The sequence below is a fragment of the Molossus molossus genome, unplaced genomic scaffold, assembly GCF_014108415.1.
Source record: "Molossus molossus isolate mMolMol1 unplaced genomic scaffold, mMolMol1.p scaffold_m16_p_14, whole genome shotgun sequence".
In the NCBI taxonomy this organism is placed as follows: domain Eukaryota; kingdom Metazoa; phylum Chordata; class Mammalia; order Chiroptera; family Molossidae; genus Molossus; species Molossus molossus.
In genome coordinates, this window is record NW_023425349.1 from 20,972,815 (window position 1) to 20,998,856 (window position 26,042).

A 26,042-nucleotide genomic window follows, 5' to 3' on the forward strand; every position below is an offset into this window, starting at 1 on the left:
AGCTGGGACCTGCGGGCAGGGGACCACTACAAAGGGCACCAGCACCCAGTACAAGGGCACCGGCACCTGGTTGGAGGCCTGGATGCCACACTATCTGCGGGGGTGAGGGGAACCCCGGGAACTAGGCCAGCATTGGTCCAGACCCGGGCTGTAGCTGCTCCATCCCGGTCCCTTGTCTTCGCGCCTCCCTGCTTGAGGCCACCGCTCTTCCCTCTTCGGGTCCCCAGTTAGGACACTGGCAGGGTTCCAGTGGGCGGCTGTTCACACACACACACACCCAGGACACAGCTCCGCCCTGGGGGAAGCCCCACCCTCCCTGGAAGGGTACTTAAATCCCCACCCTGGATGCTGGGTTGAGTAATCTCCTTCTCTAGCTAGTGGAACCTCCGGGCTCGGGTAAGTACAGGGCCCCACCCCAGCCGCACTTTCCCCGCTGAGTTCCGGACCCCCTTTGCGGAGCGTCTGCGTGTTGCTGTCCCCCTCCTTTGGCTGAATACCCTCCGGGCGCATGCGCTCCGGGAAACGAAGCAGATGCTCCGATGCCCCGGGTCCCGGCCAGGTCTCGGGGAGCTCTGAAGCCGGTGCGGGAGGGAGGGCGTGGCCTGGACCGAATGTCGGCGGCACAGGCTGGCTGGCTGCTGCGGGGAACTGGCGGGACCGCGACAAGTGTGGAAGGAGAGGCAAGGCTGCGGTCGGAGTTCCGTTAATTGGCACCGGTATGCGCAGGGCGAAGAGGTGGGAGCCTGGGGCAAGTGTGCCTGGACGGGGTACACACCTGGCCCCCTTCCGCGGGTCGGTGGGATGCTCGCTGAACTGCTCCCCCCTCTGCGGCCCGGCCCTTTCCAAGGGGCTGCTGGGCTGCGGAGAATTCAGAGTTCTCAGCTGCTGCCACTTTGGGAGAAGAAACCAGAGGGAACAGCAGGGCTGCGGTTGGGTCCGCTCCGACCGCTCCACTTGCAATGCGGAAGCGCCCCCTGCCGGCCACAAGTGTCCACGACCAGGGCTGGGGACGCAAATCGCCCGCCAGGCGCCCGCAGCTGCTGCACGGATGGGAAGGCGCGGTTCCCGCGTGATGCAGGGCAGTTCAGAGCAGCGTGAACGGTCTTCTCTCGGTTTTGTGTGGGGTCAAATTTAAATCCAAACAAATCCTTGATTGCTTGTTTGGTGCCAAAGAAAACACCCGTCCGAAAACTAAGGGGAACGGCAGCACCTGTGTTCAAGTGTTCGAGACTGTCACAATGTGTTGTTCTATCTATCCAGACCATTTTCAACGGGTGCCCCACTAGAATTTTTTTAAATTAATTTTTCTTTTGTTACAGATGTTTCTCCTTTTCCCCCACTGATTTCCCCCTCCCCCTCCCTCCCCGCCCTGTCCCCAGCTCTGTTGTCCATGTCCATTGTTCATGCACACATGCATATAAGTTCTGTGGTTTATCTCTCCCCCACAACCCCCTCTTCTGGGGATTGTCAGTCTGTACCCCACTTCCACGTCTCTGGGACTATCCCATTCCTCAGACTGTTATGTTCATTATATTCCACAAATAAGTGAGATCATATGATACTTGTCTTTCTCTGTTTGGCTTAGGATACTACTTTCCAGGTCCCTCCGTGTCATCTCTAAGGATCTTTCTTTCTCACGCCTGCATAGTACTCCATTGTGTATATGTACCACTGCTTTTTTATCCATTCGTCTACTGATGGACACTTGGGCTGTTTCCAGATCTTAGCTATTGTAAATAGTGCTGCTACAAACATGGGGGTACATATATTCTTTCTGATTAGTGTTTCAGGCTTCTTAGGGTATATTCCTAGAAGTGGGATCACTGTGTCAAATGGCAGTTCAATTTTTAATTTTTTGAGGTAACACCATATTGTTTTCCATAGTGGCTGCACCAGTCTGCATTCCCACCAGCAGTGTACTAGAGTCCCCTTTTCTCCACACCCTCGCCAACACTTGTTTGATGATTTGTTGATGGCGGCCATTCTGACAGGTGTGAGGTGATACCTCATTGTTGTTTTAATTTGCATCTCTCCAATGATTAGTGTCGTTGAGCATTTCTTCATATGTCTCTTAGCCATTTGTATGTCCTGTTTGGAGAGGTGTATATTTAGTTCCTCTGCCCATTTTTTAATTGGGTTTTTTTGTCTTCCTTTTGTTGAGTTGCCACTAGAATTTTAAAACATCCAATACCCGACTGTTTAGTTTGGGGCACTGACCTCTTTTCCCTTAGATTGTCAAGTTGAAAAAAGGACAACAGCCAACACAACAATAGCCATCCTGTGTGATAGAATCAAAATTATACCGATTTTTGGGGGTGGGGGGTCAGGTCAGAAAAAAATGTTGTGTACATGTTTGGTGTGCCGCAGAATTTGAGCATTTAGTTTGTGTGTGCCCTGAGATGAAAAAGGTTGAAATTCGCTGCTCTCACCATTTAAAAGATGCGCATAAACTTCTGGTTGGTTCTTTGTGTTTGATGCTATTTCTTAGGATTCGTTTCATGTGCAGCAAGAAACAGAATATTTGCACACCGGGTAGTTGTTCAGTGATGGCTGGGAAGGATTTTTGTGTTGGTTTACATTTTTCCTGGCCTTGAAGATTTCCACAGAATCCTCCATTTTCTCTTCTGTACGCTGTATGCTGGCAATGATAATAGTGCCTATCTTATAGGGGAGTTTTGAGGATAAAATGAGATCATGCATATGAAGTGCTTAGCACAGTAACGAAAACATAGTGAATGCTAAGTAAATGTGATAGATGCTAAATGATAATGATGAGAAATAGATGACGGGTACATTCCGCTGTCTGGCCACAGTGCCATGGCTAGGGAGCCATAAAAATCCAGTTACTTCCTGACATTTGACTACTATGTTCTAGGAGCTTCAGGATGGTTCATGCTAAGAGCTGGACCTTGAAGAAACACTTTGAAGGCAACCCTACAAGTGGTAACTTTGAGTTGAAGACAGTTGAACTCCCACCCTTAAAAAATGGAGGTAAGTCATAATCATATAATTTGAGTTGAAAGAGACTGTGTCAGTCAGCCTTTGCTGCGTAACAGGCTAGCCCCAAAGCTTAGTGACTTCAAACAACTATCATTTATTAGTACACAATTCTATGGCCTCAGTTCTTCTTTGTGTGGCCTTTCTAGCAGGCTAGTTTGAGCTCTTTATTTCCACAGTGGTCTCCCGAATCTAGAGCAGCAAGAATCGGCTAATTCCATGTGCAAGTACTTTTCAAACCTGCACTTGTATCATGTTTGCTAGTAAACTTGTCAAAGGTTGAAATTCGCTGCTCACATAGCCAAGCCCAGATCAAGGATAGAGAAACAGACTTCTTGTTGGGAGGAGTGGCGAAGAGGTTCTCACACAGAGATGGGAGGTTATTTGTGGCCATTTTGCAATCTGCCACAGAGATTCTTTCAAAGTTCTCTGTGTGAAGCCTCGATGTCATGTTGGAGAACCCCTCTTCTATCTTGGTAATTGAAACTCGTGCTTGGGTGCATTATCCTTCAGGACTTTGTCCAGAACACGCGAGGATTTCCTCTCTGGCCTGGTGAACCCAACAATGACTGTGGGGTAGAGATAGTCTGTGTGCAGAGCTCAGACTGTCCCTGTGAGGAGTCAAGGAGGTGAAATCCTCATCCTTCACTGAGGAGCCTCCTGTCCACTTGGGGGAACTGAATGGTCACGTTAAACCCAAAGAAATCTAAGGGAGAGAAATGGCAACACACTTCATAACATGTTTGGAAATTAGCTTTGTAGAGCAGACTCTAAGGAATGTCTGCAAGGGATATTTGGCTTTGTGAAAAAGGAATGCAATCAAGTAGCTTGACAAACTTATCAGTCCCATCTAAATTGGTATAGCTAGGGCTCAGTTTCAAAATTCCAGAGAATGTGTATATAAAGGTCAGGCCAGCAACACGCATATCTTTAATACTACTGACAGCCCTGGCCGGTTTGGCTCAGTGGTTGGAGCGTTGGCCTGCAGACCAGAGAGTCCTGGGTTCAGTTCCTGCTTAGGGGCACGTACCAAAAAAACAAAAATTCTAACTGGCCCTGGTAATGCAGCCCTATGTGAGCACTGCAGCGTAGTGGTTACAAATACGGCCCTAGGCAAGTTACTGATCATGAGCATAAATAAAATGGAAACAGTAATTGTTGAGCATATCATATGAAATCATCCATGAAAAGCATGGAGTGCTGTGTAAATATGATGATGATGATGATGCACAACAACAACTGGCTGGACTGGGCCAAATGTGCGAGTCCTTGTCTCTCCAGGAGAAGGCACAGGTGAGGGCAGCCCCGCAGCACTGAGGTGTGTTGGTTTAGAATGTCAGTGGCCACAGAGGCAGCAGGCCTGGAGTGTCTCATCGCCTATGGAATGCTTTCTTTTGTAGAGGTCCTGCTGGAAGCTTTGTTCCTCACCGTGGACCCATACATGAGGTATTACTTCCCTCCTAAAAATTCTTATATTGTGCCCTGGCCGGTTTGGCTCGGTGGTTAGAGCATCAGCCCGTGAAGCAAAGAGCCTCGGGTTCAATTCCGGTCAAGGGCAGGTACGTGGGTTAGGGTTCGTCCTGGTCGGGTTCGGGGCCTGAGACAACCAGTCGATGTGTCCCTCTCACATCAATGTGTCCTTCTCACGTCGATGTTTCTTTCTCTCTCCCTTTCTTCTTCTCTCTCCCTTCCTCCCACTCTATCTGAAGGTAAATGGAAAAATATCCTCGGGTGAGGATTAAAACATAAAATCAAATAAATAAATAAAATTATCTTACATTATGCGGTAGACCCTATTTTAAAGCAGTTCATCTTTTAAAATATCCAACTGATTCAGTCATTTCCCCCTGATTCTCCCAGTACAGTGTCAGTGATTACATGTCTGGGTGCTCATCTTTTGCAGGCAAAGGTCAGAGAAGCTTGGTGAGGGATTACCCCGGACCCTTTTTTTTATAATCATCTCCTATCTTAATGTCCACAATTTGCCTCTCGTTGCTCGCCAGAATTGCGTCCAGAAAAATGAAAAGAAAAAAGAAACCAATCTTCAATTTTTCCATTTCATTACTGGCAAATAATTCGAGTAGAGAAAGATGCTAAGACTAAGAGTATATTTCCTTGCCTTCTATTTACCTGTGTTCTTTTAATTTCGGTAATCTGCAGCTGACTCAAACTGTGTACTCCATAAATACTCAGGGAGGGGAGAGAATTAAAGCCTTCATACACCACAAACTCCTGAGTCATTTCGTGCCTAAGTAATTAATGTAGTCATGCTTCCTTTACATAATTTTTTTCCTAACTGATTAATAGAGATTGAAAGCTAAGACACCGGTTGAGTGCCTACAATTCAACTCAATTCTGACACTATCTACCTGGAGATAATGTCAGAGCCCACAGATCAAAGGCTCACAGGACTGTCCACCCCCCTTTAGGTGCTAATTGGAACTCCAGGTTGTTACCTGTGCTTCTGGTCAACCAGCTATAGAGCGGAGGTTCTAACAACACCCTCCTTGGATTCAGTGAATTGCCTAGAGCAGGAAACAGTTTACTCACTGAGTCACTGGTTTGTTCTAAGATGACATAACCCAGGGACAGCCAAGTGGAGGAGATGCAGAGGCAGGGTATGGGGAAAGGGCTCCAAGCTTCCACGCCCGGCACCGCCACTCTCCCCACACCTCCACGTGTTCACGGACACAGGCTATCAGAACACTGTCCTTTTGGAGTTTTGTGGAGGCTTCATTACATAGGTATGGTTGATTAAATCATTGGCCTTTGGTGAATGACTCAACCCCCAGCTCCTCTCCCCTTCGTGGAGGTGAAGGGTGCGGGTGGGAATGAAAGTTCTAACTTCAACTCTGATCCTTAGTTGGAGACTTTTTCCCAAAGTCACCTCATTAACATAACAGAAGACACTTTTGATGCTCCCGCCACTTAGGAAATTCTGAGTTTTAGGAGCTCTGTGCCAGAAACAAGGACACAGACCAAATATATGTATTTTTCTTGTACATAATCACAATATCATAGCTAGTGTTTGGGATAACAAGTATCCAGTGGTGCCTGGGTTATGTTTTTAAAGTCATTGGTAGAAACGCACCCACAATTGAGCATCATGGCAAGTTCCTCAGGTTCATTTCGTAGACACGTATTATCAGAATGCTTCTTTGGGGGGTCACGGCGTAGAATTTCTGTAGCAGCTTTCCTCCCACAATGCACCCGGTTGTACTGCCCTCACTTATTGAGTTCCATTTCCGCACACACCCCAGTGGTTTTCCATCTGGCCTGAAACTCAAGACAGTTTTTCCCAGATACTCTTACGTATCAAACATGGATTTTTTTTTTTTTTCCCCAGGTTGGCGGCCAACAAATTGAAGGAGGGTGATATGATGATGGGGGAGCAAGTGGCCAGGTAGTTATTTCTATTTATCCCACTGTTTGGAAAATATGTCTCTACTTTACCTTCTGCTGGGCCCTGTCTCTGTCCATTGCTCTCACAATTTCTTCAGCTTGTATGGTTCACTCATTGTTTGATCTTCAAAGCAACTTGGGAGTTCTACCCTTTTCCTGATTAATGGGAAGGGAGGAAATGCTGTGACATTGTCATCGTTTCAACTTCACTTTGCTATCCTTACTTTTAATTAGTAAAAAAAAAAAAAGTATTTGTCCAGTTCATAATTATTTTGTAAAAAATCAAAATTTGTATCTTAAGAATGAAAGTTTCCCCATCATCTCAACCTTAGAGATAACTGTTTTTAATGTATGAATATTTCAAAATTTTTTCAGTACACTACTGATATTTATCATTTTAAAAAATAAGATTAAATGCCCATCAGCAAATTGCTTTTCTCAAAATGTTATAGATATCCTTTGTTGGTAGTATATAAATATCTTTTAATGGCTGCAAATTATGCCATTGTTATCTGCCATTTAACTAATCCACTACTGATAACTGTTTCCTTTTTTTTTTTTTTTTTTACTACAAATGGTTCTGCAAGGAACTTGTATGCATTTATATGTGTGTATCTGTGTATTCTTTGACCACTTGGAAAAATAATGTTTTACATTAAATGTCCAGAAGTACAAATTCTAGGTCAAAGGAGATGCACATTTTTAATTTGAAGATATGATGATAAGTTGCCCTTCCCAATGATTGTATGAGTATCCACTGCTATCAGGGTCATAGTCACGACCCGTGTGCCCAGACCTGCATGCTCATTGCTTACCATCAGCCTTGGCCATGTGAGATGACTATGTTGATATTTCGTGCCTGGTTTAATTTGCATTTCATTCATTCTTAGTGATGTTGACATTCTTTTTGGAAATTAATGATCAATTTCTTCTGTGATTTACCTTTTTATGTCCTTGTTCTTTTTCCTTTAGGTCTTTTCATCTTTACCCTAGTAGTTCCATTTAGAGAAGTACTGCCTAAGGAAATAACAAATTCTTATTTATAAATATAAATTGAAGTATAATTTACATTAAGAAAAATACTGGAAATAAATTACATGTCTAATAATGGGGAAATAATTAAATTTATTACAGTTTTTGAGGGATTCTTACTAACATGAGAAAAAGTATAAGTTATATAGACTAGTGTAATGTTGAGAGAGAAAAGTTAGGTTACAAAACAAATAAAATTACTTCAGTTATGTAAATACATATACACACATTTAAAAATATATTAAGATTGTCATAAAATACACCAAAATACTACAAGTTATCTTTGTTTCATAGGACTAAAGGTGATATTTTTATTTTAAATGTTTTACATTTTCTTAAATAAATGTATGTTATATAACTTTATGATCTGGGAGGCAATAAAGAATAGTAAGAGTGGGTGACGATGGAAGAAAGGGAATCAGCAAATGAGACTAAAAGGAACAGCTTAGCCCAGCCAGTGTGGCTCAGTGGACTGAGTGTTGTCCCGTCCTGGTCGGGGCACATGCCTGGGTTGCAGGCTTAATCTCCAGTAGGTGGCATGCAGGAGGCAGCTGACTGATGTTTCTCTCTTGCATTGATGTTTCTCTCTCTCTCTCTCTCCCTTCCTCTCTCTAAATAGTCAATAAAAACATTAAAAAAAAAAAAAAGTGGGAGAAGCTTAGAGGAGAAGGTAAAAAGCCTGAAGAAATTCTGGAAACCAATGGGGAAGAGTTTGGGGTGATCCAGTGTGTTGAATACAGTAGAAAGGTAAAATCAGATAATGAATGAAGAGTGTCCACTGGATTTTCTATCAGGGAGTTGTTATGACCTTAGAGGCACAGTATGGGTGCTGCATTGGATTATCAAGTGAATGGGAATTGAAGAGGAGAGGGAGGAGGGAGGGAGGAAATGGGATTGTAAAATGGCAGAGTTGAGCATACTTAAGCACCGAGGGGAAGGGACAACAGAGAGGCAAGTGTTAAAGATTCAGGAGAGAGGAAGGGCTAAGGAATGGAGAGTGGCCCCTGATGAACATCAGCAGCTGGTGTCTAGGGCATCTTGGGACACAGAATGGACACCTCTTGCTTAGAGAGAAGAGAAATGGGTTAGGACAGATGCTGGATCAGTTGAGAGAGTTCCTTTCTGATGGCCCATATTTTTTCTCCAGAAGGAGAGCTCAATGGCTAAGAATTAAGCTGGAGAGATGTGGGTAGGGTATTCATTCATTGGACTATCAACCTCCGTGCTCTTTGTGTGCACCAACCACACAGCATCCCAATCCTCTTCAAAGGCTTTACATGTCCTACTGTGCTTTATCTTTCAGAGTTGTGGAAAGTAAAAACTCAGCCTTTCCAACGGGGACTGTTGTATTGGCTCATTCAGGCTGGACAACACACTCCATTTCTGATGGAAAACAACTAGAGAAGGTGTCTGCAGATTGGCCAGACACATTACCTCTGTCTTTGACGCTGGGAACACTTGGCATGCCAGGGTGAGTTTTGTGGGTATATGTCATTTGTTTGAATGCCTGACACTCTGGATTCCCAAAATGATTTGTCCAGAACTTGGAGATAAGAAGTGACAAGCTCAGCCAGTACGGTTCAGTGGATTGAGCATCGTCCCATGCATCAAGAGGTCACCGGTTCCGTTCTCTGATCAGGGCACAGGCCAGAGTTGCAGGCTCTGTCCTCAGTAGGGGGCATGCAGGAGGCAGCTGATCAGTGTTTCTCTCTCGGTGAGGTTTCTATCTCTCTTTCCCTCTCCCTTCATCTCTCTCTAAAGAAAAAAAAAATCAATAAAAACATTTTTTTTTAATGAAGAGACAAGACATTATCAGAAGCTGATTAGAGAAGATGGTGAGACTGTGAATGGAAGAAGAGTGGGCTAGGCTAGGGTTAGCCTTAAAACTAAAGGAAAGAGGGCAGATCAGGTCAGAGACACTCAGGCACAAAGAGGAAGCGGAGTGAGAAGCAAGGTGGGGCGTGCTCCCTCTCTAGCAGCTGGCTATGGGAACACAAAGGTACTAGCTCCTCCTGCCCTAGGAGGGTCTTAGCTTCATGCATCACCGTCTCTTCCTCCATTTCAGAATTTAAAACTGAAAAGAGAGTTCAACCTACCTTGGTTTTCTGCATCTATATCCTTCCTCACCTTTCCCTATACACTTCTGAGTTTCCTGAGGGGCAAGGAGACCGGGACTTTAAATAACGAAAAAGAATCACAAGTATGGTTGTGCAGTCTCTCAGCTTGGCACAGATTTAAAGTGCTCAGGTGTCTCTTGGCCTCAGGAAGTTCTTCCTATCCCTCAGGAAGACCCCTAGTCACTTTATCCTGTGTCTACTCTCCAGGGCCCGACTGCACTTTGTTTTTTTTCCTCACCCGAGGACATTTTTTCATTTTTTGTACAGACAGAGTGGGAGGGAGAGAGAGGAAGAGAGAGGGAAACATCGATGTGAAAGGGACACATCGAGTGGCTGCCACCCGCACGAACAACCAGGGCCGGGGACAAACTGCAACCGAGGTACGTGCCCTTAGCGGGAACCGAACCCGGGTCTCTCCGGACCGCAGGCGGGCGCTCTAACCGCTGAGCCAAACCGACCAGAGCCCGACTGCACTTTGGACCTCAAGTTTCATTTTATGTCCTGGAGAAGCAAGGGTGACTGAATTCCTTTTGGAGTTCCCAACACTTTTCTAGCCTGGAACTCACTTATTTCTGCTCTTTTACTACGTTATGTAATCTTTTCCTTCCTGCCTACCTCCCTCCCTTCCTCCCTTTTCCCACATGCCCTCCTTTTCTTTTTCATACTTTTTAAAAAATCCTCACCCGAGAATATATTTTTCTATTTATCTTCAGATAGAGTGGGAGAAAGGGGGGAGGGGGAGAGAGAGAGAGAGAAACACTCATGTGAGAGAGACACATTGACTGGTTGCCCCCCGCACGACCCCAACCAGGGCCAGGGATGAACGCAACAGAGGTACATGCCCTTGACCGGAATTGAACCTGTGACTCATTGGTCTGAGGGCCGATGCTTTAACCACTGAGCCAAACCAATCAGGGCATCTTTTTTATACTTTAAAAAAAATATGTTTCTATTGATTTTTTAGTGAGAGAGGGAGGGAGGAGAGAAACACGGATGTGAGCTCGGCCAGTGTGCTCAGTGGCCGTCCACGAGGTGTGGTGGTCTCTGCACTCGCTCCATCATACTGCCTGAGCTGGTCCTTGCAGGCCTAGCTGTTCTTTCCCCACGAGATAACTTCAACATTCCACTTGGGGTGAAATAAGGAAGTTTCAGAAGCTTTCCCATACTGTTCTGGAGCCATGAGAAACTCAAGGTGTTTCTCTCTGACCCCCTCATGCCTAGACACCGCACACCATTGTATCTGCTCTGTGGCTATGGCACAATGATGACATCAGACTTTCCCATGAAGCTCACCGTCTCACCAGGACTTAGATGGGAACGAGGCATAAGCCGTCTATTCTTAGATCTTAAAGGGGGACCTAATTTTTTTTACCCCTCAAGACTTGACCTGGTGATGGACAGGATGCAGCCCCCTTCCAGCCAACTCTCCATTCCCACCCTAGTCCCATGGTCTTTATTTCTGTTTCGGGGAGGGGAGAGGGCGGAAGGAGGAGGACCATCAGTGGCTGGTAATACTCATTTCCTATTGTTTTCTTTTACCCAGACGTATGGCAGTGGGCTGCTGAGAAGGTGTTTGGGGGTGTATTTGAATGAGTTATAGGAAAGCAACAAATCTACCCACATAACCTTAATTTTCTTTCCTCAGCCTAACAGCCTATTTTGGCCTACTCGACATCTGTGGTGCGAAAGGTGGACAAACAGTTTTGGTCAATGCAGCAGCAGGAGCCGTGGGCTCTGTCGTGGGGCAGATAGCTAAGATCAAGGTCAGTGTCTTCCTCCGGGAGCCAGCGTCACTCAGCACCACAGTGTGCCCTGGGATGCGGCCGTGAACACAGCACACCTGCCCTAGTCTCAGAGCTCAGTCCTGTAGATCTTGTTAGAAGGTGGAGCTTGGGAATGATTGAGAAATGGGCGAATGAGGAAAATGGTGTAGCAAAGGTGACCTGATCTGACAACACGGTAGCTACCAAGGTATATCTGGCCTCTGTCTAGAGTAGTGAGTTTATAATAAACAATTACCGCTTTCATAGTTTTTGCTCACATCTGTGTTACAGCCTTACCTCCTCTCTTTATGATTGCCCCAACAATAGAAGGAAGGACTTTCGATCAGTCAACTAAGAGTCTTTACCCACATGGCCCCATGGGTTTGGTTTAAAGGCTACGGCAGGCAGCCCAGAGTGGTGGGGCCATGGCTTGAGAACCCACCACCTCCTGGGAGGTAGTTAGGACATGGAAACATTGGCTCCGATTTGGGCTGGTGTCTGATGTGATGGGCACCAGCAGCAGGCAGCTCAGACACGGTCAGGATATGTCACACAGCAGGAATGTTCCAAGGTGATCTGGCTTAGCTGATCCTTTGCCCAGAGGCTGGGATGCAGAATTCAGGACCTAGTTCCTAGGGAAAGAGGTAGATAGAGTACAGATGAATACAGGGCTACAAGCAATAGCCAAGGTTTCAGGCTGGTCTCTAGTGCTAATGGGAGCTTAGAATATAAATAAAAGATGAGGCTACCATAGAGGTTGCAGGAAGGATTTATTTATAAGTAAATAAATAAATAGGAATAGATGTTAAATTTTATCAAATGTTGTTTCAGCATTTATCAGGTTAATTTTGCAGTTCGTGAATTATATTTGTTTTCCAGTATTGAACCATTCTAGGATTCCTGAAATAAGCTTTATTTACCTATGGTACATTATGGATTTGTACCTTTGAATTTTATTTGATCAAATTTTGAATAGAATCGTTGCATCTATAATTATAGATGGGTTTGAAGTTATTTTGTTCTAAATTTATCAGTGTTTACCTTTGGGTTATGCTAGACTCACAAAATGAATTAGTAATATTTCCAATAATCAAATGTTAAATGTCTTCTTAAAACTATGAGGGATATTTATTTCAAAAGTTTGATAGGACTTACCCTCAAACCTATTATTCTTTTAGAAACCCCACTGGAGACTGCCATACTAAAAATTTGGTGCTTAATCCTTAATCCTTAATGATTAGTTCTGCATTTTAGAGAAGTCACTTTGGCCTCGGTTCATAGTTCCCAGGGACAAAGTACTAGGGAGAAGAAGTCCAATTAGGAGACCCTTACATTAATTCAGACAGAAATTGTCATGCATCGACAGTAGAGATTAGAAGTCAGAGCCAGCTTTTAAGGATGTTTGGTAAAAAACAATTAAACCTGGTAATTGGATATGGGTAGGAAGGGAGAGAAACACATCTTCTATGACCCACTTGTCTCAGGTTTGGATAACTGTGTGATACCATTCACTACAATAGAGAATAGAAAAAGAGCAACAAGTAATAAGCAAGGAAAAAAAAATTCCATTTTGGATACATTGACTCCAGGGTATTCATGTGAAGGTTATTAGAAGTACTGATTTGGAAGTCACTCAGAAGAGAGGCATGGGCTGGAATTAATAGGTGAGGGAATCATCTGTATGAAGGGGGTGTTGAGGTCATATCATCTTGTGAATTTATAAGTCTTGAAGGAAAAAGGACAAGGTTGGAGCTTTTGCAAGAGTTTTTTCTTGAATGATGAAGGAATAGAAAAAGTATATAGCAGTCATTGTCTGTACAGATACATATATGAACCCTACTTCCCCTAATTGAAAGTACACAGTGGCTCATATTCTGGTCTTCATGATCCATTCAGAATATAAGAGAGTTTTCTGAATAGCTACTTTTTATGTGCCAATGTAATCTCTAGTAACATCCTGAAAGTGCTTTTCACAATGTTCTCCAGTTCCTCTACATTTAAGTAGCATCTAGTCTCACGCTTTGAGCCAAATCAAACAGTAAGGTGGGCATTTACCAGGAGGGCCTGTCTATGAAATGAGAGTCCCAGAACTGAGCCAAAATAATAGTCTAAAGGACAAATACACCAAGAGGTAGCATGCAAGTCATTGCAAGGGAAGAGAAGCTCCAGAATAAAGGGACGAGAGGCAAATGAAGGTGTTGTCAAGCCAGCAGGTTGAAATGAACTGCATCAAAATGCAAAAGGTTCAAGACAAAGAGAGAATCTTAAAAGCAGCAAGAGAAAAGCAGTTAGTTACCTACAAGGGAGTTCCCATTAGGCTGTCAGCTGATTTCTCAAAAGAAACTTTGCAGGCCAGAAGGGAGTGGCAAGAAATATTCAGAGTGATGACAAGCAAGAGCCTACAACCAAGATTACTCTATCCTGCAAAGCTGTCATTTAGAATCGATGGCCATATAAAGAGTTTCCCAGACAAGAAAAAGTTAAAGGAGTTCATCAGCACCAAACCATTATTATATGAAATGTTGAAGGGTCTTTTTGAAGAAAAAGATAAAATATATGAACAAACAAAATGGCAATGAATACATATCTATCAACAATGGAATCTACACACAAAAAAACGAACAGGCAAAACAGAAACATTCTCATAGATACAGAGAACATTTAGTTGGTTACCAGATTGGGGGGATGGGGGGAATGGGAGAAAAAGGTGAAGGTTAAGAAGAACAAATTGGTTGCTAGACTGACAAACCTCAAAGAGAAGGGGGATTGGGGGGTGGGAAGAAATAAACCAAAGAATGTATATGCATAACCAATGAACACAGACAACAGTGTGGGAAAAGGCGGGGGTGGGGGAGTGGGGAGGAGGGGGTCAATGGGGGAAAAATGAGGAACATCTGTAATACAGTCAACAATAAAGATTTAAAAAAAAAAAAAGGAATGAACTGCAAACCATGTTAACATAGAAAAGATCTGTCTGGCAGTCAGAGGCAAGCTGAAGTTAATCTTGGGTTGTCGGCTGGTTCAGGGACTATTTTCACTTATGGGGTCTTTTGGCTCATCGTGGTATCCTCATGTGTGCTCAGCACTTCGGAGGGTGTTCTGACTGTGCTAGACTAGAAGGGTGGAGTTGGTGTATGCTTGTGACTTATAAATGGTTTCTATTTATTTCCCCCACTTAGGGCTGCAAAGTTGTTGGAGCAGCAGGGTCTGATGATAAGGTTGCCTACCTTAAAAAGCTTGGATTTGATGTTGCCTTTAACTACAAGACAGTACAGTCTTTGGAAGAAACTTTGAAAAAAGCTTCTCCTGATGGTTATGATTGTTATTTTGATAATGTAAGTACAAATTAGACTTAAAATCTGATTTGCTAACAAAGTAACTATACAAGGAAATATGCTTCTGGAGTTTCCATCTAAAATCTATGAAGAAAGGACATATGGTTTAAAAAAAAAAAATCCCCACAGCCCTGGCCGGTTTGGCTCAGTGGTTGGAGCGCCGGCCTGCGGTACAGAGAGACCCGGGTTCGGTTCCCGCTAAGGGCGTGTACCTCGGTTGCAGTTTGTCCCCGGCCCTGGTTGGTTGTGAGGGTGGCAGCCACTTGATGTGTCCCTTCACATCGATGTTTCTCTCTCTCTCTCTTCCTCTCTCTCCCTCCCGCTCTATCTGAACAAAAAATGGAAAAATGTCCTCGGGTGAGGATAAAAAACAAAACAAAATAACCCACAGCTTTATTGTGATATACTTCACCCATTTAAAGTATACAATTCAATGTTTTTTAGTATATTTACAGAATTGTACAATTGTCACCACAATCATTTTGAGAACATTTTTATCACACATTTGTACTTATTAGCATCCACTACCCACTTTCCCCAAAAGTGGTCTTTTGTGACTGGCTTCTTACACTTAGCATGTTTTCAAGGTTCATTCATGCTGTAGCATGTATCAGTGATTCATTCCTTCTTATGGCCAAATAATACTAGATTGTATAGATAGACCACATTTTACTTATCCATTCATCAGTGGGTGTTCATTTAAGCTATTTACACTTTTTGGCTATTATATACTGCCACTGTGAACATTCACGTGCGTGTTTTGTGTGGACATGTTTTCATTTTTCATGGGCACACCTGTGAATGGGATTGCTGGGTTATATGACAGCTTCACGTGTGCACTTGTGGTGCTGCCAGACTATTTTGCAGGATGGCTGCACTAATTTGACATTCTCATTTGTGAGGGTTCCAGTATCCCCACATCCTCACCAACACTTATGATTTGTCGTTTTGATTATGGCTATCCTGGTAGTTTTGAAATGCTAATTTCATTGTGGTTTTGATTTGCATTTCTTTAATGACTAATATTGAGCATCTTTTCATGTGCTTATTGGCCATTTGTATATCTTCTTTGGAGGAGTGTCTGTTCAAATCCTTTGCCCATTTTTCAACTGAGTTATTCGTTGAGTTGTAAGGCTTTTTTATACATTCTGGATACAAGTTCCTTATCAGATCTAGGCAGTTCTTAAGTCACTACAAACACTGAACCATTCATTGCTCCTAGGAAAAGTATGTACCTATATGCACATATCTCCCATAGATTACAACCTTAAAGCCTAAAAACAATTCTTCCTATAACTTCCATTTTATTTCACAAAAGAGAATATGAGGTTCAGAGTAAGGTTAAGTAACTTGCCTGAGGCTGCCCCACTAACTAATCCTCCCAGAGTTGGGGTTCATACGCCATCCAAATGGCCCCAGAGCCGGGCGTCTTGAACTAACTTACGCTGCCTCCTGCTGTCTTACCGTCCGGCCCTCTCGAGAGCTGAGAAAGGAAGGCAGAGCCCTGGCCTTGCTTGACCTTAGCTGGGAACTTTGCATCTCGTTCCCTGCTCTGCACCTGTCTGCAGATGACCAGGCAACGCCCTGTGACTATTGATTTGGGGATTATAAATACATTTTAGCAAGTAGTCCAATTCCCAAATATGGAATCCAGTAATAATGAGGATTCACTCTATGTGGTTTGCAAATGTTTTCTCCTATTCTGCTTGTAATTTGTCTCTCACTTTCTTCATAGTGTCCTTTAAAGCACAAAAGGAAATTTTTTTTTTGCCCTGGCCAATGTAGCTCAGTGGTTAGAGCATTGTCCCCTGCAGGGTCATGGGTCTGATTTCCAGTCAGGGCACATGCCCAGATTGTGCGTTTGATCCCCAGTTAGGCGTGTGTGGGAGGCAGCCAACTGATGTCTCTCTCTCCCTCTCCCTCCCCCTCTCTCTAGAATCAGTGAAAAGCATATCCTCTGGAGAGGATTTGTAAAAAATTTAAAGCACAGAAGTTTTTAATTTTGGTGGTCCAATTTATTTTTTCTCTTGTCCCTGGGGCTTTTGGTGTCATGTAGATTTACCTCTTTGTTTTCTTTTAAGAGATTTATAGTGATAGCTCTTACATTTAGGTCTGTGGTGCATTTTAAGTTCATTTTGGTGGTGATGGGAGGGAGGAGTCCACTTTCATTCTCTCCTATGTGGATATCCAGTTGTTCTACACCATCTGTTGAAAAGACTATTTCGTCCCTAGTGACTTTTGTATTCTTCTCAAAATCAATTGACCATAAATGTAAGGGTTTATTTTTCAACGCTCAGTTTAGTTCTATTGATCTATATTTCTCTTCTCACACCTGTCTTGATTAATATACCTCTGTAGTGAGTCCTCCAACTTTGTTCTTTATGTCAGTTGAGTATTTTTCCAAATTTTTAGGTAGGGCTATGAGATTATTGAACTGACCAGAGACCCTCATGATGTAATAAAGTAAAATTTATGTTATATAAGGTATGGTCCTTTTGTAAAATGGAAATGCCCAGTTTCTAATATCTTTTTTTAAATGTAATTTTCTGCACTATTGTGCTAATTCAATCAGTTTTGTTGCTGCTGAAACAAGTAATGTGAAATGAGAGTAAATGAATGATTTTCCTGAATCTTCTAGTGTTTAAATTGAGGTATGTATTTTTTGTTTATTTTTTGTCCTATTTAGGTGGGTGGAGAATTTTCAAACGTTGTTATCCCCCAGATGAAGAAATTTGGAAGAATCGCTATATGTGGGGCCATCTCTACCTACAACAGAACTCGCCCACTTCCCCCAGGTAATGAGCTCATGTGGGTGGTCACAGGTATAAGAAGAGTAGACAAGGGGAAGATTCACAGATATGGCATCAGAATATGTAAAATATTTTAGTGACTATCAAAATATTTAAAAGACTTTCTGATATTCTTCATGAAATAGTATTTATCAGCATATATATATGTGTGTGTGTGTGTGTGTGTGTGTGTGTGTGTGTGTGAGAGAGAGAGAGAGAGAGAGAGAGGAAGGGAGAGAAATAGAAAGATCGATGTGAGAGAGAAACTTTGATCGGCTGCCTCCTGCACACCCCCTTCTGGGGATCAAGCCCCAAACCCAGGCACATGCCTGAACCAGGAATCAATCTGGGACCTCTTAGTCCGTGGGACAACGCTCAGTCCGCTGAGCCACACCGGCTGGGCTATCAGCTTATATTTTTATAGAGAGAAATAACAGGATCTGAAAATATGGAACAAACACTTATTATTAAATATTATCAAATATTTACCTATTTCCTGAAAAACTGTAAAAAGACAGCCATGATTTAGAAACAGAACACCTTGGTCTGGCTGGTAGAATGGCAGGGTTTTTAAGGATATCCAGGATATTGCTGGAGGTGTGGGCACGGTAGGTGGTGACTTGAGGTGGGTGAAGGGGAAGACAGGCTGCCGTTTCCTGCAGACACTCGTGGGCAGTGCTTCCTAGCGCAACAGGACACCCTGGCCTCACCTGACTGACCGTTTCCACTAAAAGGGAAAGGAGCCTGCATTTCTCCCCCCATGCCTCGATTGTCCTTGTTTTGTTTCTCCTGTGCCCTGCCATGCCCCCCATTCCCCGCTTCTTCACTCTCTTATGCTGAGACCACCCCCTCCCACCTCCATCTCTACAAGGGTCTAAAGGCAGTGTCAGTATGTGTTAGATCCCCATCTCTGAGAGATGTTGTACAGGACTGCTATTTTACAGATGGGGAAATGAATGGCTGAGTGGTCCAGGGACTCTTTAAATCCTGTTAGCATCAGACTCCAGACAAAGCGGTCCTTTGAACAACTCAGAGTCCTTTTCTGCTGCTACAATTCTGTGCTGTTGGCGAGATTACAGATTTACTGTGGTCCAAAAAAAAAAGAGAGAGAGAGAAAGAAAGGAATCTTCCAGATTGTTATCAGGGTCTACGAAACCACAAATAAACTGGTTATTCATTCTACAATGGGCTTGACTCATGGGATGGAAACCTTATAGCCCCACTCGTTAGCAACACACAACGTGCACCGAGACAGGGGGGCCAGCGTGAAAGGAGCCGAGGAAGGACAACCTGTAGATTCCTTCCCGAGCCGTGAAAAATCAAAGCCACTACCTTCTCCGAGAAGGAAACTCCAGGTTTTTGACAATCTTATTATTAGGTACCCCCCCACACATCTATATTTTTTTATTTGATGCTAAGCTACCATCATGAGAAATTTTCTGCCTGCCAATCGAACAAAGCTCCAGGAAGCATTTTCTTGACCACAGTCCAATTAGGTGCTGCCAAATATTTTGGCTGCAGTAACTTGATCTAGTTTTTCTTAAGCGATTAGTTGGAAGTTCAGCTGCTCAGATAGGTCTTTGAGGTGTCAGCTGACCTTTCCATTCCATTTCAATCAACTATGATTTGGCCCTGCTTGTGATCTCCAGAAAATCTAACATATTTCACTGCCAGGATAACTCGGAGGCAAGTAATTATTTTCCCCAACTTTAATGCCACATTTGTTCTTTTGTTCTCAATAAAGAAATCCACATTCCCATCAGGGGACAAGCCCAGAAATAGTATTTCCTCCTCTCTCAAGATGAGGGAATAAGGGTTCCAGCCCATAACCCAAAGAACTGTGGTCGGTGCGGGACTTCTGAAGAAGCCCCCTTTCTGCAGGACCAATCCAGAATTTGCGAGTCACTCTCTCTTTTTTAAAATTTTTTTCTTTATTGATTTTAGAGAGAGAGGAAGGGAGAGGGAGAGAGAGATAGAAACCTCAATGAGAGAGAACATCGATTGGCTGCCTCCCGCATGCCCCCCATTGGGGATTTGGCCCACAACCTGGGCATGTGCCCTGACTGGGAATCGAACCGGCGACCTCTTGGTGCATGGGTCCAAGCTCAACCACTGAGCCACACCAGCTGGGCAAGTCACGCTCTTCTGTCACCCTTGTGTCTCAACTCGTTTTGCATCAGTTTTTTTTTTAAGTTTTTTAAATTGATTTTTAGAGAGAAAAAGGAAGAGGGAGAGAAAAACATCGATGTGAAAGCAAAAGATCCATCTGCTGCCTCCGGCACGCCCCCTACTCAGCATGGAGCCTGCAGCCCAGGCACGCGCCCTGACTGGGAATCAAACTGGCAACGTTTCGGTGCACGAGATGACACCCAGCCAGCTGCGCCACACCGGCCAGGGCAGCATCGGTTTTTTTTAGGTCAGGATGTAGCCCTATTTTTCTGACTACTAGTGTTACTTTCTTTAAAGCAGTGAGTGGGAACTTGAGGCTTAAGTGATGTAGTTATCAAAGATGCTGAAAATAGATTCTGCCACTCTTGTCGCTTCTGGTCCTGACTGCACCTGACTTCCTGGATTGGTAAGACTGTGCTCAGGTGTCATTCCCTCCATCTCCGGTCACTTGGGACAAGAGACCAGGCAACCGCACAGCTTTTCTCTCTCACACAGAACAGTACTACCCAACAGGCTGCAGGGTAGGTAGCCTTGTGCTTTTTCTAGGCTGGGGGTTCTCAAGTGTGAACCCAGGACCAGCGGTATCACCATCTCCTGGGAACTTGTGAGAGAGACAGATTCTTGGGGCCTACTCCATAGACACAATTGGAAACTGGGGAGGGGCCCAGCAATTTCTTTCGACAAGCCCTGCACACGATTCTGATACACACCAAAGCGTGAGGCCCACTGTTCAGGCTCACTCTTGGTTTCCTGAACTGGCGAGGACGGGCGCAGGCGTGGGAGTTGCTGAGTCCCCCGATCTCCTCTCTCTTGTCGGCTTAGTCCAGGGGTGGACACTAGTGGTTTTGCCTCTCCTCTGAGTACAGAACAGAAGGGCATGGCTTTACACCATAAAATGATGGCATTAAGCCATCAAGAAGAACCTGCTAAGCACTGGGAATGTGAGGGTTCTGGAGTGGTGCAGAACGTGTCATCTTCAGGACCTCTGTCTGTCCCATGGAACCATCTGGGAAGTCTTTGGCGGGCCTCGCTCCTGGCATGTCAAGGACTCCGAGTATGTCTCCTATTCCTAACAAATGACCACAAACTCAGTGGCTTAAAAACAGCAGAAATCGGCTGCTCTCTCCTCTGAGTAGGATGGGACAGTCGCCGCGCGGCTAATAAAGCTCTCTTAATTTGACCCCCCCCGTCCCCTCCCCCCAAAAAAACCAGCAGAAAGTTCTTGTCTTTCAGTTCTGGAGGTCAGAAGTCTAAAATGAGTCGGCAGGGCCGTGTTCCCTCCGAAGGCTCCTGGAGAGTCTGTTCCCTCGCCTTTTCTGCTGCCTGCATTTCTCGGCTGCTGGCCCCTTCCTCCGCCTTCAAAACGAGCAGCATGAAACTATCAAATCTTCCTCTCCATCTGATCTCTGCTTCCATCATCACATATTTCTTTTCCCGTCTCTGACTTTTCTCTACCCCCTCGTTCCCTTACAAGGACCCTTGTGATTATATTGGGCCCACCTATCCAATACACAATAATCTCTCCATCTCAAGTTCTTAATCATATCTGCAAAGTCCCTGTTGCCCTGTAAGGTGACGTCACAGGCTCTGGGAGTTATGATGTGGACGTGTTTGAGGGCCAGCATTCTGCCCACCGCGCTGTTGATTTGTGGGCAGCCTGGTAGATCAGCAAAGAATGGAGGAAACGAAGGGGAAGAAGTCAGGGAACAGTCAGTGGCCTGACTTTTCACCATGGCCGCCTCCCTGGATCCTGTCACTCAAATGTGCCCTCCTCTTCACAGGCCCGCCCCCAGAGATTATCATTTATCAGCAACTCCGCATGGAAGGGTTCATTGTCAGCCGCTGGCAAGGAGATGCCCGCCACAAGGCTCTGAAGGAACTGCAGAAGTGGGTCTCGGAGGTAAGAGGTGCAGAGCCGCCCCCTCCAACTGTGCACTGGATCCCGGTCCCTTTGGAAACTGTAGACTTCGAATCTCCACTGCAAATACATCTCACTGCTGCCTATTTTACTGCCGAGTCCCTGGAAGGGGTGTCCACACTCACTGTCTGCAGTTCCTCTCTTTCCATTCTTTCTTAAAGCCACACATCAGGCTTTGCACTGGTCACTGGGCCTCTTCTCTGCCATCCCTTCGCTGGCTCGTCCAGGCTCACGGCTTTACATTTTGGCAGGTCGACAGCTCCCGAATGTCTGCCTCCTGCCCGCGCTCCCCGAGCTCCGGACCGCTCGACAGCTGCACTTGGGTGTGGGATACACATTTCTGACTTAACACGTCGAAAATGAAATGTGTTTTGATCTTTCCTGCCAAACCTGCTCCATAGATAGACCTCGCCATCTCAGTTATGACAGTTCTACCCTTCTCGTTGCTCAATCCCCAAACCCTGAAATCGTCTTTGATTCCTTCCTTTCTCTCTTTCATACCCATGTGTAACTTGCGAAATTCTGGTGGCTCAGGCTTCATAATACATCCAGAACCCGCCCACTCCTCCTACCTCCACTGCTACCGCCTGGGTCCAGGCCACTTGTCTAGGATGTTGTGTTAGCCCCCATCTAGTCCCACCTTGGTGCCCTTGCAGACAATTCCCAACACGGCAGCCACAGTGGTCTTTTAAAGCATAAATCAAACCATGTCATTCTTATGCTCAAGACCCTGCAAAATTCCCTATTTCACTGAGACTAAAACTTACAAGGCTATTTGCGATCCTCCATTACCTCTTTGATTTCATTTCTTTTTTATTTATTTTTTTATCCTCACCTGAGGACATTTTTTCATTTTTTGTTCAGATAGAGTGGGAGGGAGAGAGAGAGAGAAACATCGACGTGAAAGGGACACATCAAGTGGCTGCCACCCGCACGACCCAACCAGGGCTGGGGACAAATTGCAACCGAGGTACATGCCCTTAGCGGGAACCGAACCCGGGTCTCTCAGGACTGCAGGCCAACGCTCTAACCGCTGAGCCAAACCAGCCAGGGCTGATTTCATTTCTTAGTGTTTACTCCCTTCGCTCTGCCCAATCTTTCCCCTCACCTCTCCCTTTCTGTGACTGCTTATTCTCTCACCTGCTTCACGTCTGCTTACAACTGCCTTGTGAATGAAGCAACTTGGACGGTGACCCTGTTTTAATTCTGATTCCCCTTCATCCTTGAGTCTCCTTATCGTTGACCCATAGCAATTACCAGCGTTTAATATAACATATACTACAATTCACTTCTTTATTAATGTATTGCCCATCTCCCGCCCATGAGGATGTAACCCCCAGGCGGGCAGCAGTGTTCATGCGTGTTGTTTGCTCCCAGGGTAGCGTCTGAATCCATCCACATCAGGTGAAAGTGTCGAAGAGATGAGGGGCATATATTTGTGCCATGGCTCCTCCAGGCCCTACAGTAGCCATGCCGTGAGATGCAGAGGAAGAAGCCAATCCCTTTGTCCTGTGCTGGGATCATTTTCCCACCAAGACCATGTAGCCTTCTAGCCGATAGAAATCTGAATAACCAAGATGTGTTATTTTAATTTGTAGAGGGGAAAGTGCTATCACACTTTCTAGTTCCTGGCTTTATGATCATTTCCCGACTCAAAGAAATTGATTGATCCTCTGGCAACCACTGGTGGTTGGCGTTTCTCCCAGGCTAATACTTGGAGTGCGGGGCTGGGCCCCTTCCAGGAAGCTGGGAAGAGCTGATGTTTTTGTTTTGTTTTGTTTAAGTTCCCGATGTGTAGCTTCTTTGTCCCATTGGTGAAACCGAACCTAGAGCTTCCATGGTCACAGCTGCCAACAAGGAACCACCAGGCTGGTGCCCATAATGTGCCCCTCTGACCAAGTGAACCTAATAATAGTTTTAAGTAACTAGGGAATTGGCCTAGTTTCCCATCTACTTATTTTTTTTTTTTCTCTTCTCTCGCCTTTTAAAAATACACTTTTTATTTTAGAATAGTTTTAGGTTTACAGAAAAATTACAAAGATAGTGCAGAGAGTTCCCATACCCTATATTTTATACCCTAAATTCCCATATTATTACATTTAATATTAGTATTCATCCTCTACTTTTTACCTTTAAACTGCATTGTAGCTTTAAACCCTTTCCAGGTTCTTTGCCTTTTTAAGAGCAAGAATGAGCTTGGACTTTCTAGTCAAGGGTTCAAATCCCAGCTTCACTGCTTACTAGTTGAGTGACCGCAAGCAAATGGACCCTCCATAAGTCCGTAAAGGGTGCTAACCCATCACGGGAATACATTAGGGGGAAAATGATATCAGTAACTCAGGTCTCCACATAAGACCCCCTAAAAAAAACTTTAAAATGTACATTATGGAGGGAGGTGGAGGAGGGTGTCAATGGGGGAAAAAGGAGAAACATCTGTAACAAAAGAAAAAGAAAAAAAAAAAGTACATTAGTCCCACTTAGTAGACTGCCTTGTAGTAGCAAGAGAATGAAAAACCTTCCTTGCTAAATGAGCTCTTCCCTCCCAAACTCCTAAGTGAATGTTAAACACACATGCAAAGAATCTTGGCTTGAAGGGAAGACAAATGATTAAGGTGCCGTGGTACTTATGTTTGCTGAACAGGCTCTGCCCCCTCAAGGGTTAAACACAGGCAAAGAAGCTACATCCTGGGCAGGATGAGCGCAGGTAACACCCTAAAGGGTGCTCCTTTCTCCACCTATTTTCACCTCTTCTGAGGTCATTACATCATTAGACTTTTCAGTTAGAAATTACTTAATCACTTCCTTGACATTTCTCTTGTTACGCTATGATCGGATGCCTATTATTAAATTCCTGTGTGTACTCTGTAATCTGTTCCCTACACTGTGTATGTGGATCAGGCCCCCCAAGTGACTCCACCTTCACGGAGCACAGGACCTCCAGTTATAGTTCCAAGTTTCCCATGATGTACCTGATAAATTTGTTGCTACGATGAGAAGTGTGTATCATTTAGAATATGATATTAATTTATTATATTTGTTGTTGTTTTGATGCAGGGGAAAATTCAGTACCAGGAATTCGTCACTGAAGGATTTGAGAACATGCCAGCTGCATTTATGGGAATGCTGAAAGGAGATAATTTGGGGAAAACAATAGTGAAAGTATGAAAAGGAAACGACACATAGATTCTAGGAATCTTTGGATGATTACTTAATTTTGTTTCACCATTTAGTAAAAATGTATACTGCCTTCATTATCTAAAAAATAGTGGTTGTAATGAGTTTGAGCTACCTAATAAAGTATATTTAAACAGTATGTAATTAGCAATAGAGAATGAAAATCTCGCCCTGGCCGGTTATGCTCAGTGGTTAGAGTGTCAGCCCGCAGACCAAAGAGACCCGGGTTCGGTTCCTGCTAAGGGCATGTACCTTGGTTGCAGTTTGTCCCCGGCCCTGGTTGGGGTCGTGTGATTGGCAACCAGTCGATGTGTCTCTCTCACATCGATGTTTCTCTCTCTCTCTTCCTCCCTCTCTGTCTGAAGATAAATGCAAAAAAACAGTGTCCTTGGGTGAGGATAATTAAAAAAGAAAATCTCATAGTGAACAACAGCCTGTCACCTACATCTCCTTCTGGGTTATGGTAGAAAATAGTGGCTTTGGAGTCCAAAAGTTTACTGCTTCTGTGACCTTGAACTTCTGATTTTTTTCATCTGTCAAGTAAGAATAGTACCACCTGCTTCATATACATATTATAAGTTTGTTTAAAACACCCACATAATACCTAGTATGTATTAGATGCCCAATGAGTGTTAGCTACCTCCCTGCAGAAGTTGGTGACTTTAAAGTCATAAGATTACTACCCCTATTGCTTATGATTACACAAGAAATAATCAGCCCTGGCTGGTTTGGCTCAACAGTTAGAGCATTGGCCTGTTAGGGTCTTGGATTCGAGTTCTGGTCAAGGGCATGTACCTGGGTTGCAGGTTCAATTCCAGCCCTGGTCAGGGTCATGTGGGAGGCAGCCAATCGATGTCTCTCATTCCCATTGACATCTCTCTTTCTCTCCCTTCCTCCCTTCCACTCTATCTGAGGATTAATGGAGAAATAATCAAGCCCTGTTTGGGTAGCTTAGTTGATTAGAGCATCGTCCCAATATACCAAGGTCGTTTGATCCCTTGCCAGGGCACATACAAAAACAAACCAATAAATGCATAAACATGTGTACCAACTAATTAATATTTTTCTCAAGTTAATAAAAATAAATACATCAAAGAAATAATCTTTGCTAATGTACAGGGCTCCAGGGAAGCCTATTCTGTTCCTCTGCGGTGACTAAGGAAGGAAATCTATCATTCACAACAGCTACAAAACAAGATAACACATGGGAATGTATATGAAGGCTACAAAAATGTGTGAGATTTATATGAAGAAAGTTTGAAAACATTATTGAGGGCCTGGCCAGTGTAGTTCAGTGGATTGAGCATCGTCCCAAAAACTGAGAGGTCCCGGTTCGATTCCCAGTC

The 26,042-nt window shown here is 44.3% G+C and overlaps 1 protein-coding gene across 2 annotated transcripts; it reads left to right on the forward strand.

The window, feature by feature from the left end:
- Positions 1-304: 304 nt before the first annotated feature.
- On the forward strand, positions 305-24,835 carry PTGR1 (prostaglandin reductase 1). 2 transcript variants are annotated; one of them, XM_036260987.1, is made up of 10 exons: positions 305-396; positions 2,876-2,991; positions 4,398-4,443; positions 6,344-6,400; positions 8,735-8,902; positions 11,194-11,311; positions 14,491-14,646; positions 17,333-17,441; positions 21,386-21,504; positions 24,577-24,835. In XM_036260987.1, the coding sequence occupies exons 2-10, from the start codon at positions 2,886-2,888 to the stop codon at positions 24,685-24,687; spliced, it is 990 nt and encodes a 329-aa protein (XP_036116880.1). In that variant the 5' UTR covers positions 305-396; positions 2,876-2,885; the 3' UTR covers positions 24,688-24,835. The 2 variants fall into 2 exon arrangements, with proteins under 2 accessions (XP_036116880.1, XP_036116882.1); XM_036260989.1 differs by lacking the exon at positions 305-396 and adding an exon at positions 616-716.
- The last annotated feature ends 1,207 nt before the right edge of the window (positions 24,836-26,042 follow it).